Source organism: Polypterus senegalus, chromosome 4 (genome assembly GCF_016835505.1).
Source record: "Polypterus senegalus isolate Bchr_013 chromosome 4, ASM1683550v1, whole genome shotgun sequence".
Classification (NCBI taxonomy): domain Eukaryota; kingdom Metazoa; phylum Chordata; class Cladistia; order Polypteriformes; family Polypteridae; genus Polypterus; species Polypterus senegalus.
The window spans coordinates 223,993,614-224,011,696 of NC_053157.1; the positions used below are offsets into that span (position 1 = coordinate 223,993,614).

An 18,083-nucleotide genomic window follows, 5' to 3' on the forward strand; every position below is an offset into this window, starting at 1 on the left:
TTTGTTTCAGATGACACTCAACTCTATTTCAATGTTAAAAGTGGAACTTCATCAGAGCTTTCTCAGCTCACAACTTGCCTCAGTGAAATTAAAACCTGGATGGAGCAGAACTCTTTAAAATTAAATTGCAACAAAACTGAACTCCTGCAAATTGGGACTAAAGTGCAACTTAATAAAATGAGCTCCTTCCCAGTCCATCTTGGCGGTGATCTCATCAGACCTGCCTCTACTGCAAAGAATCTTGGTGTCATTTTTGATTCCTCCCTCTCTTATTCCCCCCACATAAATCACATTAAGAAACTTTCTTACTTTCACCTCCATAACATATCACGTGTTCTCTCCTTCCTCTCCTTTTCTAACGCTGAGAAACCTGTCCCTGCTTTTATCACATCCCGCATCGATTATTGTAATTCCCTACTGGCAGGTGCCCCTTCTAATCTTATATCACAGCTCCAGCTTATTCAAGAGTCCTTACTCGAACCAGCAGCAGCGAGCACATCACACCCATCCTGCTCCGTCTTCACTGGCTCCCTGTGTCTTACAGAATTGAATATAAAATCCTACTAATAACCTACAAAGCCTTAAATAACCTCACGCCAAACTACATCAGTGACCTTCTCCATCACTATGTGCCTGTCTGCCCACTAAGGTCCTCTGATTCTGGCAATCTTGTTGTACCCCACACTAATCTACACTCCACGGGTGACAGCAGGGCCTTCAGCTGTATAGTGCCCAGACTCTGGAATGACCTACCGAAATTAATCAGATCAGCGGACTCCATGAAATCTTTTAATAAACAACTCAAAACTCATCTGTTCAGGAAGGCTTTTAGCTCTACTTCACTTCATTACCCTTCTCTCAGTTTACCTCCATGTCAAGATGCTCATGTAACCTGTGTGTGTGTGCGAGACCATCAGTTATGTTGTCTGTTAGGCTTTCTCTGAATTTACTGTCTTAATCTTCTTTATTTATTTATTTGGTTTAGTACAATGCTATATACTGTACCCTGCTGTTCTTTCTTAAACTCTGTGAAGTGCCTTGAGCATGGGAAAGGCGCTATATAAATAAATTGTATTTTTATGTACATTGTAAACCCTACACTCTTAAAAACACTGGCTCTTTAATGGCACTTTATGGTTCTTTACTGGATTGTGTGGTTCGTTATAGAACTATTGCTTGACAAAGCACCATTTCATTCTGGGAAGTTTTTTTTTATGTTAAGTTTGTGCTTTGAAAACCTTTCTTGTGCAGAAAAAAGGAAATCTCTGATGTGTTGTAGGCTACTTAGCAGTACACTAACAGATTAAGAAAACCTTGACATAGCATGTATTATTGTCTGCAGCAATAGTTCTTTAAAACCATGACCAATTGGTACTTCACAGATCTGTTACCATCCATCCATATTTATTCACTATGAGGATTCTGTTATGTATCTAAATAAATGAACATGCCCCTGTGGCATCGCTCTGAAGAACCACTCTGGCACCTTTATAAATAAAGATGACAAAATGGTTCTTCAGAGTGATGCCACAGAGGAAACATACTGAGACTGAAAAGAACCATCCACATGAAGGATCTACACAAAACGTTTATTTAGACCCATAAAAGCTTCATAAAAAATCTGCAAAACAGCAATGGGATACTGATTTTAAAATGATTGCCACTGTAAGCAGTAATACATGGTAAATTCAGATTTTCTTGATCTTTTAGCATCTTGCTAGGCATACTATGCATTTAAGATTTCTGTTGTGTACATATATTGTAAACCTATTGTAAAGTCCAACCAACCAACTTAATATGCAATGAATCCTCCTGAAAATGAATTGTTTCTTTGTCAAAGAAGAGTTCTGTGAGGAACACACCATCCAATAAAATGTCATTTAGAAACCATTATTTTTATGAGCGTACCATTTCCCATGATTCCTTGTGTTTTCACAACACCACCAATTATCCTATTAGCTAATGCACAGGTATGAGATGTGCGAGGAAAATCAGAGTGAGTATGGATGTATGGGCACGTGGGCCCTGTCGCCCCATCCAGTGTCCGGTCTTTGCACCCTACATCTTCGAGTACAAGTGAATCTGAACACTGTGTTAAATGTAGATGTCTTGTGTCAATATCATGTAAAACCCAACTGCAATAAAAAAAATATATATTTTTTTATTTGTATGTAATTAAAACATAGTTTAGCTGAGTGAAAAAAACAAAAGAAACCAACTACTAATTGACTTTCTATGCATCAAAGAGCCTCTGTGCCTGGTTACTATTCAGGTAGTGGCTATGGAGATGCTTGGGGGTCTACATCAAATGACAGTCTGGACTGGCCTCATAACACAGAGGACTACATAAGAAAGGGTAGAGAAAAAAAAAAAATCTAAAATCCATTTTTCATTTTGTCATTCTCTGGTATTGTTTTGCTTAAACTGGGAAGAATGAATTTAAACAATTTTATCAGAAACCTGCAATATGACGAGATGTAAAAAACCTGAAGAGGTTTAAAATCGTTCTGAATGCATTCATCCATTATCCAACCCGCTATATCCTAACTACAGGGTCACGGGAGCCAATTTTAGAATCGCCAATGCACCTAACCTGCTTGTCTGTGGACGGAAACCGGATTACCCGGCAGAAACGGGAAGAACATGCAAACTTTACGCAGGGAGGACCCGGGAAGCGAACCCTGGTCTCCTAACTGCGCCACTGTGCCGCCCGTTCTGAATGCATTATACTGTATGTGATATTGTGATGTAAGTGAAATATAAATAAAATTTATTATTATTTTTATTAAGTAACAGATGTCACGCTAATAAACTAATAAGAAAATATTAAAGTGTTAATACAAAAATAAAAAAAAAACAAAAGGATTGTCATATACAGTAATTAAACCTCAAAGTTTGACATTTCAATTACTTAACCCAGCCCGATTCCCACTTATAATAGTTTCAAGTCCTTTTTCACTTACCAATTAACAAATTATCAAAATTAGAAATCCGTACAGAGGAGTATGGATTACCTAAAGTAATGACGATTGAGATTGATTTAGATTGACAATAAAATACAGTATCAGGAAGTGGAAAAATCCGACAGAGAAGACAATTTTAGCCTCATACGTGGGGCTTAAGAGTTCGCCACTGTATATCCACAATACTGTCAAACGTTCAACCTCCGGCGCTCGTGACATATTACTTTAACAAATTCAGATTTCATGCAGCTATTCCACATGTTTGTGTTGGGGTTTAATCTTCCTATTAAAATAAACATGCGTTGGCCGGGAATCGAACCCGGGTCAACTGCTTGGAAGGCAGCTATGCTAACCACTATACCACCAACGCACGCAAAAAAACTTCTTCCTTACGTAACTTAATGTTATTTCTTTCTGATGTTTCGCTTGCAAAATATTTTTCAATTTGTTTTGATCACACATGTGTAAAATATACATTGATTTACGCATACAGGTATTTGCAAGCACTACTGATGGAAAACTTTGAAATATTTTCTCTTGACGGTCAAACCTACCCCTGCGCTTAAAACTAAATGTAACGTTCCCGGTTAGCAGACGCAGTGACGATGACGAGCATGCGCTTTGCTTAATATGGCGCCACCTGTACAGTAGGCCAGCGCAGATGCGCAGATACGCAGAACTTCAGATTAATTCCGATTTTTTGAAAAAGATAATAAAAATGGGCAGTCTATAAAACACATTCCTACCATTTAGATATCGGTTAATTACGACGTCGACTTACTTTTAAGTCGTGATTTATTTCTTTTGATCCGGACGCGTGCGTGCGGGTCTCCGCCTCCTTTCGCCTTCGGTGAGTCTTTGACTTTGAAATTTCACAAGGTGCGGTATGAAAATACTCTTGATAAAATTATCTTAGCATGACATAAAACTCGTTACGCCTTTTAACACATAAATAACGGATGTCATCCTGCCTGTCCTCCCTTTGTTCTGCATGAGTAGACATGAGCTCGAGTGCTTTTTCCAGCATTTCACCACCTAAACCAGTCTTGCAGTTTCATTATTATAACTGTACATGTTAAATACCTCATTTATAAAAGGTGGCACAGCTGACTATGCACGCCCTCTCGTTATTTGTGAATTTGGGTGTGTGCATGGCATGGATGCTATGCGGTTTTACCTAAGTTAGATTCCTGCCTTTTGCTCAGAGAGCCTGAAACAACTAACTGGAATAAGTATGTAGGTTCCGGAAATAAATAGATTATTGGAATATGCAGTGTTACCCCTTTACAAATAAACAGCAAAATCTAAGAGTACAGTCAAGTTTAATTGAGTTAGATGAAGTTTCAAGCATGGCACCCCGAAGGCAAAATAAGTTGTTTGAAAGTGCCAGAATATCTTGTTTTGCAACGTTTTTGGGAAAATAAATAGAATAAACACACACTTCACTATCAATATGCAACAGTCTTGGCTCCAGTTAATTGTGCAGGGAACCATGGTGTGATCATTTTTCAAACTCACTTCACTTTCATTCATTCCAAATACTGGGTAATCTAAACCTCAAGGCCCTTTTGCTCACATTAAACTACACTTTAGCTGTGTTAGATGAGTCTTGTTCAGTTTTTACCAAAACGAACAAAACGTTACAGTAGGTTTGAGCAAACAGTGCAGATTATTTGAAGTTCAGGGGGAACCTTGTGTTTGATAGAACTCATTTTCCTGCTATTGCATTTGTTGCATTAGTTCTGTTGTCATGTGAAATTCTTACCTGCATATCTGACAATCGTACAAAACATGGCCAGAAATATGATAAACAAGAATGCGTTACAGTAACAACCTGCCTAGGTGGATTTTTGTATTCCTGTTATTTTTGAAATTGCAGGACTATATTTATTCTGCTCATCTTTCACCACATTACTCTTTTTGCTAAGGGTAAAGTCATGTTAGATGAGAGGATACTATTGTGAATAAAAGGTAACAATTTAATGTTCTTTACTTTGAAGTGTGTACATCAGAATTGTAACATTTTGTAGCAATTTATTACTGTGAGGACGTCTAAATCAAATTAGAGTAAAAAATGATCTCAACAAGGTAACACTCCATAGAAAACTAAAATAACAATCACACTTACAAAAAGTTTGCTTAATCATGATATTAATTTAATGGTTAATTTTTTTCTGATTGGCTGGAATGAAAATCTGAAACCACTTCAACCATCGTGATCCAAGTCAATCCAGCCTTGGATGGCCACCTGTTGAGAGGTTTAAAGTAACAACATCTCCTGTAGTCTGGAGCTACTCTCATTGACTTGTAATTGAAGTTCAGACTTATTGTCATGTGTATAGAGTACAGCAAAATTCACAAGCGCAAGTCTGAGCAACACGTCACCACTCTGCAATGTCACAAACAGGATGTGTTGCTAGTCAAATGTGATCCTCATCGTGAGATGTCTGGGTCACTCAGAGGTGTTAAATGAGCGCTGCTTTTAGAAAAGATTTAATATGCATGGTGCACATGTTAAACTGTTGACATCTGAAAGAAACACATTATGGGCTGTCTTCCATTGGGGAGGAATACCAGCCCAGTTTAATTAATAGATTAGATAGATAGATAGATAGATAGATAGATAGATAGATACTTTTTTAATCCCTAGGGGAAATTCACATACTCCAGCAGCAGTATACTGATAAAAACAATAACATACTGTGCAACTGTAATTGTGTATAATGCATTTTACATATACATGTTACATATAATAACAAAAATTAAACATTTATCATATACATTTATCCAAAGCAATTTATCCATTCATCATCAATCTAACAGTCAAGTTGTGCCTTTCATTGTACTATCTATCTAGTTATCTATCTATCTATCTATCTATCTATCTATCTATCTATCTATCTATCTGTTATATAGTACCTTTCATATCTATCTATCTATCTATCTATCTATCTATCTATCTATCTATCTATCTATCTATCTATCTATCTATCTATCTACAGTATCACATAGTTCCTTTCATATCTATATATCCATCAATCAATTGTAAAAAGAACAAAACTGAGACAGTAGAGTTGGGGTCCCTTTTGTGAAATTCCCATGTGTTTACCTTTGACAAGGTTATGAAACACATTTCTGATTTTACAAAATATTCTGACTATCCATTATTCCTATCAAAATCACCTATGAAATACAGTATGCCAAATATTTATTAAGACTATTCAGTGGATGCCAAACTACAAGCTGGGGACTGATTGCACCATTGAGTCACTCACATTGTTACTATTTTTGAACTACACTCTCTTTTCATTATACTTGTATTTGTTTTTTCTTTCCATTATTTATATGTGTATACTTTTCTCTATTTTGTTATTCTAGTGCATTATATATATATATATATATATATATATATATATATATATATATATTTTTTTTTTGCCTGTTAAAAAATAATTATTCAATTACCGTCATCTTCATGTTTCATTATACAGTTATATATTTCCTTACATTTCTTATCTTGTAGATTTATAAACAATTTAAAGTAATATATATTAGGTATTACCCAATATATTAGGTTTGTATTGTTTTATGATTACATTGTATCTTATTATTTTTTCTGTTGTTTCAGTTTTTTACCTTGTTTCTCCTTTATTTTATACATTCAGTCATTCTCAGTGGTGGCTGTTATTTTTTCTTTATTTCATTTCTATTAGTGTACTCTGTTATCCAATCTTATCCATAATGAAGTATGTCGGCTATTTAGTTTGTTGTTCTTCTTCTTATTATTATTATTAGAATCTTATTATCCATTTCTTTTATTTCTTGATTAATGTTTGTTTGTTATATTTTTTCTGTTCAAAACAATATAGAATTGTTTCAACATATTTACTTGGTCGTTCTCACTTTTGACTATTTTAATTTTTTAATTTCACTTTATTTACAAACTTATTAAGTAAAAGATTGTTTTTAGTATATCTTGATATTAACGTTTGGGTTTACAGTTTACCCATATTTAATGCATTTTGTTTCCTTTTTTTCTTTATTTTTATTCATTTGGTTACATATCCTTGTTATTGAATACTGTTATGAGCATATCAGCAGTTAGCAGGTTATTTTCTGTATATTTTTTAAGACTCACAGTTGTTTGTTCTACTTCAAGGTTGAAAAGTGTTTCAGAAATATTATGAACCGTGGTGAACTCTTCTGGCTGGTGGTACAATTAAAGGTACACTACATCTAAACATATTTTGTTTTATATGTTATTTATCCCACATAGTTGATAATGATGGCTAAAATATGTTTAATGTCATGTTTTCATGGAGAATGGAGATAACAATAGTCTGATAGAATGGGTGTTTATGGTGAACAGCCAATAATATCAATTTGTCCATTGAAACAATCTTATGTTACTCACGTGGAATAATCTTCAAGCCACATTGATATATATATTTATTTTTCAGCCCATAAAGTTATTTTTCATTCTTTCCCCACCCAGAAAATAGATGGCTGACATGAAAGAAGAGCCCAGAGTGTTTGTGCATAGTTTTTTAGAGATGGGCTGCAATGGAGAAGATCTCTCTGAAGAAGAGGAAGCGAGCACTCTGAGCTCAAATCCCACAGCAGAAGAGTCTATGGAGTACATGTCTGTCATTATTAAAGAGGAGGAACATGAATGGGAACACATCCTGGTCAAGCAAGAGGTGTGTGATCCTGGCTATGAACCTGTTAAAGATGAAAACCCAGATCCCAGTTATGAACCCAGTCATATACATGGCTGTGACAGTGGCCATGTTGTAAGTGAGGAGATGAATAAATTACAGTCAAATCTAGATCTGAGTGGCAAGAGGGACAGTTCTGGTAATTTTCCTGAGTCACAGCAGAGGAACTTGAAGGTTACTCTGGAGGGCAATTCTGGCACGGAGCAAGAAGAAGAGCTAATATCACTTTCCACAATTCACCCAGGAGTAGGTAAGTTGGGCTCATACACTATGTGAGGATGCTAGGAATTTGCAAGTAGCATTGTCAGACAGGCAAGCATCTTATGAGAACTGTAATATCATTCATTTCAGTTCTTAAAGTAATATATTGTTACATATTGTTACAGAGATTTTACATTTACAAGAAGAACATTATTTTTATAACTGTATTGGTGAAATAGTGAAAGTTCTGTGAAGAAGTTGAAAACTTTGCAAGAGTAACAATTCAGTTCAATTCAATTCAGTTTATTTTTGTTTTTGCTCTTCAGTATGTGTAGGTTGAAAGCGCTGCAACAAGTACATAGGTCAACACAATTACATACTTTACAAATTACTAATAACATATGGAATACACATAAAGATAAAGACTAATTTACACACAGTAACACAAAGCAGTTCAAAACTGGTTAGCATAAATGAAACTTAACAATATACAGTTCCCTCCATAATGTTACTGTGACCATGGGGTGACCAAAATGTATGCAGATACCTTTAAATGAAAATCTGTAAAGTGCACTTTAATCACGTCTGAATTGTTTTATTTGTAATTGTAAACTGTGGAGTAGAGGGGTAAATCAAGGAAAATGTATCTTTGTTCCAAACATTATGTAGGGCACTGTATGTCCATTATTTGAAATTGATGAACTTTGATAATGGAGGAGAGTAAAACAAAATCTCCAGTCAGCTACATCCCTGGAAAAAGTAAACCTATGGGTGGTCAATGGTCAATTGTAAGGGAGAAAGTTAAAAACAAAGTCAGATGAAGTCATTTTTCCGAAGACCACCCCCCTTCTGGCCTTTCAACAATATAAGTCTGACGAGAGAATTTTCCATCTATTGAATGCATGGCTCACAAGTGCCTGAACAGAGCCTATCTAAATAGTAGCCAACTTCTACGTTCTTCCGCTACATAAATCCCGGTCAGCGTGAAAAGTAACGCTCGTGCACCCGTCTGCTGTCCCATCCCAACTCCTCCTAAAATTACGCCTCTTTGAATATCCAAATCAATATAAATAGCCCTTAAGCTCAGCCTTCTGTGAAAAGACAATGGCAAAAGCACGGAGGGAAATAAAGAATTTCAGTGAATACCAAGTGGAGGCAAAGAAAAACGTATTATTTGTTGGTTTAAAAAGTGGTATAAACAACAAAAGGAAGTTGTTCAAGTGACATAGAGTGTCGGAGAAACTCGAAAGCTCAAGTTCACAAAGCCGCACAGTGTCAGTTGTCAGATATCAAAGTCGCCGTGAAAAGGTGAGTCGTAGCCCACTGTCTGAGTGTCATATGAAAACTTATTAGGGTACAGAGAAAAAAAAATAGGCACACAGTGTGGGGGGCAGCACGAAACATCAACTTTAATTTAGAAATTTCCACTTTAATCACATAGTTTATTTTGTCATTAAAGTAGAACATCATAAACTTCATCTTAAAATCGTTTAATTCACTAGTTTCTCAAATCCCATCGTAACTAAAGTCGCACGTTAAATGCTTTGTTTTGTATTTGATCTTCTATGTGCTCTATGTGTATGAATCACTACATGCTTCTGGGCTTTCTCTTCCTCCGACAGGACACAGAATCTATTACATTTGTAATATTACAGCTCTCTGAATAATTAAAATACTGAGATGTATACGTGATATCATTTTCATGATGATAGGAGTTAAAGCACGTTATTAAACATGGGTTTCACGGCGCAGTGATTGTTCGTGCCTCATGCAAGATGCTTACTTTGCTCTGCGCGACCTTCGATGAAATAATTTATTGCAACAGTGCTGTCTCTTTCAAACATACTAACCTCCAATTCCTGTCCTTCCTTTTCTTTCTCCAAATACCCAATTGCCACACAATCAGCTCTATAATAGACGTTACGCCATCTGTAAGCTTAGAACGCAGATTCTTCAAAACTTTTAAGGAACATCTTCATAGTACATGTTTAATTATTCTATCTATGGCGTTATTTCAGTGCCACTATTCTGAGCGCACGTAAAAAAAGATTGCAAGTGCAAGTGTTCCATTTTGAGGAGAAATTTATTTTGAGCGTACAAAAGCTGAATTTGAGTGAACAAAATTCATTGCTGCGTGCAAAAAATGTATTTCAGTGTTTGCACTTATCCATATACACACACACAATAGCACCCCTCTCGCTCAGTTTTTCATTTGCTTGCTGCAATGTGCTAGCAGCTCACAACATTCTCTGCTGCAAGCGCTCAACTCTCTGTACACCGTTATAAGTGTGCCACAAAACCAACCAATCACAGACTTGGTTTCAAAAATTCTGATTGGCTCTTACGGTCTCCAATCAGCTCGCTAGCTGCTGCATTCCGGAAACAGTCCGAAATGTAGCTAAATCCAGCTAAACTCAATTAAACCCCAATTTACGGATAATATCTTTAATTATTTTATTTTAAAATATATTATTTGTTAAGACTATCGTTGGTGTAGTATAATGTAGTTGCATTATACAACCATGCCAACTGACTCTCCAAATTATATTTGAGTAGCTCTCTTTTATGTCGTCGAATACTGAACAGCAGCACGAAAACAACATGTCCCGGCCACATGTAAGTAATATAAAATCATTTTGTACATTATTATTACATCTGCCATCTCTTCTTTGGCTGCAGAGTAAATCAAAACTCCCTCTATCTGCAAGAAGCGAGGCTGAGTGGACAGTGTTTCCGGTGTCCGGAATGCAGCAGCTAGCGAGCTGATTGGAGACCGTAAGGGCCAATCAGAATTTTTGAAACCAAGTCTGTGATTGGTTGGTTTTGTGGCACACTTATAACGGTGTACAGAGAGTTGAGCGCTTGCAGCAGAGAATGTTGTGAGCGTAGCAACACATTGCAGCAAGCGCAAATGAAAAACTGAGCGAGAGGGGGTGCTATTGTGTGTGTGTATATGGATAAGCGCAAACACTGAAATACATTTTTTGCACGCAGCAATGAATTTTGTTCACTCAAATTCAGCTTTTGTACGCTCAAAATAAATTTCTCTTCAAAATGCAACACTTGCACTTGCAATCTTTTTTTACGTGCGCTCAATATTTTTTTACGTGTGCTCAGAATAGTGGCACTGAAATAACGCCATATCTATCCATCTATCCAGTGTTGCGCCAGCACCAGCAAGAATACAGCGCGAGGCAGGAACAATCCATGAACGGAGCACCAGCGACTCGCTAGCCCTGCGGCACTGTGTCCTCACATGTTTAATTATTAACAATATAGATTATCTAAATGAAGTTAACGTTTTATCTGTATAATATAATAAACATATTTTGCTGCATTTCATCTTTAAAATGATATCGTCATCATATGTAAATAAGCGCTTTATAAACTGGCTCAGGTTGTGCAATATTATAACTGTAGTGTAAGTTTACAGTGAGGTAATTGTACTTATAAGTACAAACAGTTCTACAAGGAGCACTTGGATTGATTGGGTGCGTTTATAGTTCTTAGGATGAAACTGTTTCTTAACCGCGAGGAAAGGCTCTTAAACATTTGCCATATGAGTGCAGTTCAATAGGCAGCATGACTGAGGCAGCATGTGCTTGATGCTGTATCCCGATAATTTTCTTTTCGATCAGCTGCTGTATAGCTGTGATTCCCCACCCAGATACAGTGATATAAATACTCCGAGTGGTGCAGTGAGAGTAATATGGAAAAAGATGATCCGCTGTGGCAACCCTTAATGTGAGCAGCTGAAAGAAGAAGAAGGTGCAGTGAGAGTATCAACGCTAAAGCAGCTATGATATTTGGAATAGTTTGACCACTCTCTGGACAATTATATTGTTACAGGTTAATTACAATCAGATGAATTCAAATAATAAACAGTATGTGGGTAATTTCAGTGTATTTATAAAGCCGCGTCAGGGATGTGGATCTAAAAAAGAAAGGGAAATCACACTGGAACAGTAGCACTGCTTTGACGCTGGGTGCCACCAGTTTGCAAAACCAAGCAGAAAACTTGCGTATGCCAGGGTTGGAGCTACCATGAAAATGTGCATGGCTTTACGGCAAGTTTAGGTTTTATACATTGCAATTTGAGCGTGGAAACTTTCGTACGCCACATTTTTGTGCATACACACCATTTATACATGAGGGCCCAGGACCATGCTTAATGAAGTTAGTAAGTACACACTTTATATAAACTCTTGATGCCTATATTTGCAAAAATCAACAGACATGAAGAGAATTCCAAAAAGTTTGAACCTACCAATTATTATCCCTTAAGGTAAATGGTTCAATGAGCAGGCCAGCAAGCTTAACACGCATCACAGGTAAATTAATGTAAACAATTATCAAGGTAAAGATCAAGCAGCATGTGACTAGAACAAGTGTGTTGGTGAGCAGTCAATGTGGCTTCAAACGGGGATGATCATGTTTACTAATTTGAACGAATTCTATCAGGAAACCACAATAGAAGACAATCATAAAGGTGCATATTATATTATTGATCTGGATTTTAGGACAGCTTTTAGTAAGGTCCAATGTGAGAGGCCAAAAGATGTGGGAGTTTAAAATACAGTGAGTAGTAGATGGCTGCTAATCTGGCCTAAACACCAGGAACAGTTATTATATGTGGAACCTTTACAGAATAAAGTGATGATAAAAGTGGCATCTATCAGAAGTCAGTCCTGTCCCTCTGTAGTTTATTTACAAAAATAAATTTGAAAAAAATATAAATAGCACACTTTGTAAGTCTGAAGATAATATGAAACTAGAAGAAATAACAGATAATGTAGAATCAGAAGGCCTGCCCCACAACACAGGCTGATGCAGATCTATGGCAGATGGCTTTTAATGCAAGTATATGTAAGGTATACACATAAGAAGTAGAAATGTTAGATGTTACATAGTGGGAGGTCTCAAAACTGAAAGTGCCCCTTATGAGAAGGACCTGGGAGTCATAGTGGGCTCATCATTATCTACAACTACACACTAGTGAGGCCTTACTTGGAGTACGGCATAATTGTTTTTTTTAGTCTCCATATTACAAAAAGGACAAGAGCAACTAGGCTGGTTCAGGAATGCAAAATATGAAGAAAGAGGAATGACAGAACCTTTTTTGGTGTATACAAATGGAGACTAAGAAGTGCCAACTGTTTAAAATTATGAAGACAATTAGTGCAGTGGATTCCAGCTATTATTTTAAAATACAGTCTGCAAAAAGAACATGGGAACACACACGGAAACTTGTTAAGGGCAGGTATTCACACAGAGAACCACAGACACATAGAATAAATTACAAAGTTGTGTGGCAGTGTGCAGGGCTTTAGAGACCTTCAGAACTTGATCTGATGTTATTGTGGAGAAATTAGTTGAATAGAATTAATAGGTTGTGTGGGACTGAATGGCCTGTTTTCATCACAGTTTTTCTAATTTTACAATCTTCCATGTGTCCATTACATCAGAGCCCATTATGCTCATACTAAAGTCCCACATGCAACAATGATAATAAAAAACATGACATCCTACTTCCATGTTCTGCATATGGTAAGCAAGACGCTGTTTCTTTGGTAAATAGTATGTTTAAAGGCATGTTAAAGGGAAATATTCTTGGTCATGAGAAATTTTACAAAGGAGGAGGACTCATTTAATTTATCCCATCCAACTCATTTGAGAAACCTGGTGTCCTCCACAGAATTTCACATAGTGATGAGTATTTTTTGACCATCTTTTCAAAGTTGTGACCAAAAGCCCAGACGCAACTGCTCATACATAAATCCCAGTTCAAAAAGATTTTGTTTGTTGAAAAAAATCATACACAAGGTTTCTTTTCCACCAAGATTACTACTACAGATTTTTTTCCTTCTCCACTTCTCCCCAGGTGAGCTTAGTAATGCTCTTCTTTTCCAGACACCAACCCTCCTGGGTTAGGTGAAGCGATTTCTTTTTTGTCAGACCCAAGAGTATTTTGGCTGCTGCAATATTGCACCAAAGAATTTCCACTGGGTCAGGCACAGCCTCCTCAAGATAGAGAGGGCCTCCTCCTGACTGGAAGTACCTCAGGAACCCTGAAGGGCTGACCATCAGGACAACAACTTCCAGCAGAGAGATGCTGCCAGCCAGCACATTGGGGAAGCACATAACCCCATGAGGCAGTCTTCTACCATTTTTCTAATGATGTTTCATTACTATTGGGAAAAAGAATGTCCACTATCCCATCTGGGGCACCCTTCTGTTCATGGGGACCATCAATTGTAAAGGGCTGCAGTCTGGGTAATGGACCATCCATCCCAACCAGGATGCCAGACAATCCATATCCTCTATTAAACGATATATTAGAGTATTAATGGAACAGAAAACAAATAGCTGCCAGAAATAATATTTAACTAGCTGACGCCCACCGTAGCATACGGCGGTGTAAGAATAGGAACGGAAAACAGTGAGAAAGGAATTCAGTATGCAAAGGCTTAGGAAACAACCATTGCAGTATAACGAAAATAGCAAGGAGCGAAACCAATAGCAACGAGCAAAACCAATGCCAATGGTTAAGAGAGTACCTTCCTGTAGCAGGCTACGGAAAACGTAGACATATATAGATAGACGCCGCATTCACTGTGTTGCCCAGTCGGCACGATACGTCAGCGTGTCTGCCATATTGCAAGTGGCAAAAGTGCCATTTAAACTAATACAGGTAGACGCGGAAACCGGGTTTTCTGATTAAAAAACAATAACATTTAAAACAGTATCATTTTCATACAACAGATTTTGGCAAATCGTTTACATGCAATTATTTATATCAATATATACACTAATAATGGCAATGATTAAATAATAATAATAATAATTATTATTATTATTACTAAATAATTGCTCCCATATAAGTAACATTTCTCGGACTACCTTCTTCCATCTCCGAAACATTTCTAGACGTCATCCTGTTCTTACGCAACACAGTACTGAAGTATTGGTTAATGCCCGAGTCACCTCACGTATAGATTACTGTAATGCTATTCTATCATCCCGCAAAAATGTATCCATTGCTTACAACTTATTCAAAATAGCGACTGGGAGCCCGATCGAATCGGGCTTCAAATTTTACATTTGTGAAATCCATACTTTCTTTGCAAAGAATTATTTGTTTTTTTAAGTCCTTGAAATGAGTTTGTTATGATGGCACTGATTTTTGCTCAAAATAGACCTTTTCGGCCGATGTAATGAAGAGCTTCCTGTTTAAGCAGGGCTGCGAGACGTGAACTCAGCTCTTCCGCGCACCTCATTTGATTTTTTCCGGCAAACACATTTTCAAAACAAACCATATTTTACGACTCTAATCGGAGTCTGAGTAATAATTATGTTGGCATGGTCATTTTAAATCTGAGATCGGCTACAATTTAAGCAATGACCGTTGTTAATATCCAACCGTCATTACTCAGTTTGCCAATAGATGTCAGAAGGATGGATGCCAAAACTGAACTGCCCAAAGATAGATTTCGACGTACCAAGGGAATGGCGATACGTTCTAAATTACTTACGGTTCTGGAGCTGTCGAAGGGTTTAAGTCAGTCGACGATGTTAGTCCTGTAAAGTACGCTCCACCAAACCAACGTTCCAAAAACCAACTGAACTTACTGTTTTCTGCTCGAACCAACACCGACTTACCATACTCGGCCATCCAGTGGCGTCACTGTAGCATTCGATATTCTTAGGCAATTATGTAATACTGCGTCTGTGTTTGCCACGTTATGTTCTAACTACAGAGGCAGAGTCCCATTGCATGGTTCTAACTTATATTGAGTCGAGGTATTGACACGAACATAATACATACGGGGTATTGATGTGAACACCATACATATGGATAGTATCAAATTATATATAAGGATGATACACCAAAGTGGGGCTTAACTGTTATCTTGGAATATTCTAATGCTAGTTATGCGTCTTTTGTACTGGGAATCCTCCATTACTTTCAATTGGTGACTGGACTAATTATATTCAATGCATATTGTATGTGGTATGATCATGATCAATATGTCAGAACAATTTGTATCTATGAAACATTGATACTTTCAATACATAATATTTAAATATTTTATATGAAAGATGTTATACCAAATTAAAGGAGTAGGTTCTGCTGAAGACGTTTAATGAATATAATTAATATGGGTCAATGTTTTCTTTCCTTCCCAAATCTCAAAGACATGTAATATAGATTAATTGGCCACTCAGTTGGGCTGGTATAAGTGAATGTATGTGTATGCATGAAAATGTCTTACAATGGGCTATTGAGTGGCTCCCGTCTGCCTTAACCCTGAACTAGATTAAATAGCTTTGACAATTGATAAATGGACAACTTTTTCATAGTGCCTACTAGTTTCCAGTTTAGGAGAGTCAGTAATGCCTGTGTTTAAAGCAGTTTTGGAGGTTTTATTATTCTTCTAATGATTTTTTTTTGTCTTTTCCCTCTTCCTTTTAGTAATGGTGACATGGAGCGATATCACTGGAAATATCCGCAGAAGTTTTATCACAAAGCTTCCATACTGCTGCCCCGACATTGGAGAAGTGTTCATGAAGCCAGTCAATCTTAAGCTGCTCAACAGCAGCCCTACAATTTTAGGTGTCCCTTGCATGAACTTTAAACAGTTGGCCATTGAGCCAGCAGTCATAGAAAGTCACCACATAATCCACATTGAAGAGAGACCCCTAGAAAGCCTCCATGGAGGAAATGACAGTTCTCACAACCAACTCAGCATTATTATTCCAGAAAAGCCATACTGCTGTATCGAATGTGGAAAAAGGTTCACTCAGAAGGTTTCGCTTCAGCAACATCTGAAAATCCATACAGGAGAGAAGTCATATTGCTGTACTCAGTGTGGAAAGAAATTCACACAGAAAATTGCTCTTCAACGACATCAGATAATTCATACCGGAGAGAAACCTTACAGTTGTTCAGAATGTGGGGTGAGGTTCACAATGAAACATAATCTTCAATCACACCAAAGGATTCATACAGGAGAGAGACCATACTGCTGTCCTAGCTGTGGAAAGAGTTTCACAATGAAACATAATCTTCTGTCACATCAGCGGATTCATACAGGAGAGAAGCCGTATTGTTGTTCGGAGTGTGGTAAGAGGTTCACAAACAAGATTAGTTTTATTTCTCACCAGCGGATTCATACAGGAGAAAAACCGTATTGCTGCGCAGAATGTGGGAAGAGGTTTGTGCAGAAACGTTACCTTCATTCACATCAGAAATCACATACAGGAGAAAAGCCATATGGCTGTGTCGAATGCGGGAAGAGGTTTAAAGACAAAACATGTCTCAATCGTCACCAAATAACTCATACAGTAGACAAGCCATATTCCTGCCCAGAATGTGGCGTGAGATTCACCATGAAACATAATCTTCAGTCACACAAGAAAATCCATACTAGAGACAAACCATACAGCTGTGACGAATGTGGAAAGGAGTTCCTGCAGAGACGTTATCTGAAGTCACATCAGAAAATTCACACGGCAGAGAAGCCATGCTGCTGTGTAAAATGTGGAAAAAGGTATGGAGAAAAATTTACTCTTCCACGGCAGTAAAGAAGTCAAACTGGAGACAAAAAGTATTACTCAAAAGACATCCAATGAAATCTGGAATCACCACATCTGTATTTAATATGGAAAGATTATCACAGAAAGGATTGCTTTTCCATAATGTACTGAATGCAGACATACATTAGTACTGAAAAGGCACCTTCACACCCAATAATGGAGGAAAGTTGTGATTTACAGCCCTGAAAAATATTTGCCTCCTTCATGATTTCCTCTTTTATTGCAAATTTTTGACACTGAATGTTTTCAGGTCTTCAGATAAGATCTAATCTCTATATATGTAAAATCCAATGTCTGTCTGCCTGTATCTCTGTCCGCATTTCACGAGAGAACTACTTAGTGGATTAGATTGGGTTGCTGTCTATAATTTGCTTGAACATTCTGGTTGCGACTTCTCTCATTGCGCAAAGTATCATAGTTTGCTTGCAGGAGCGATTTATTCGCGGTAATCCGGGACAGTGGCTGTGGGCTGAGGGGAGGGGGAAGCGTGACGATAGGAGTGGGGAGTCGGGCAGAGCTCTCCTCACTCACGCGCCTGCCTCCAATATAAACCACAAAATAATCACTCTCATAAGTGTTCACCCTGTTTGTGTCAGTATTAAGT

The 18,083-nt window shown here is 37.3% G+C and overlaps 1 protein-coding gene and 1 non-coding gene across 3 annotated transcripts; one reads left to right on the forward strand and one right to left on the reverse strand.

The window, feature by feature from the left end:
* Positions 1-3,261: 3,261 nt before the first annotated feature.
* On the reverse strand, positions 3,262-3,333 carry trnag-ucc. The gene has a single exon. It is a non-coding gene; the product is annotated as a tRNA-Gly (tRNA).
* A 278-nt stretch (positions 3,334-3,611) lies between these two features.
* On the forward strand, positions 3,612-17,891 carry LOC120528666 (gastrula zinc finger protein XlCGF26.1-like). Of its 2 annotated transcripts, none has more exons than XM_039752825.1 (4): positions 3,612-3,842; positions 7,123-7,188; positions 7,459-7,931; positions 16,356-17,891. In XM_039752825.1, exons 3-4 carry the CDS (start codon positions 7,466-7,468, stop codon positions 17,465-17,467), a joined length of 1,578 nt encoding a protein of 525 aa, XP_039608759.1. In that variant the 5' UTR covers positions 3,612-3,842; positions 7,123-7,188; positions 7,459-7,465; the 3' UTR covers positions 17,468-17,891. The 2 variants fall into 2 exon arrangements, with proteins under 2 accessions (XP_039608759.1, XP_039608758.1); XM_039752824.1 differs by having other exon boundaries at positions 3,612-3,813.
* The last annotated feature ends 192 nt before the right edge of the window (positions 17,892-18,083 follow it).

Coding starts and splice junctions, on each gene's coding strand:
- LOC120528666 (XM_039752825.1), top strand. CDS start 7,466: ATGGCTGACATGAAAGAAGAGCCCAGAGTGTTTGTGCATAGTTTTTTA. Junction 7,932..16,355: donor CACAATTCACCCAGGAGTAG/GTAAGTTGGGCT, acceptor TCTTCCTTTTAG/TAATGGTGACATGGAGCGAT.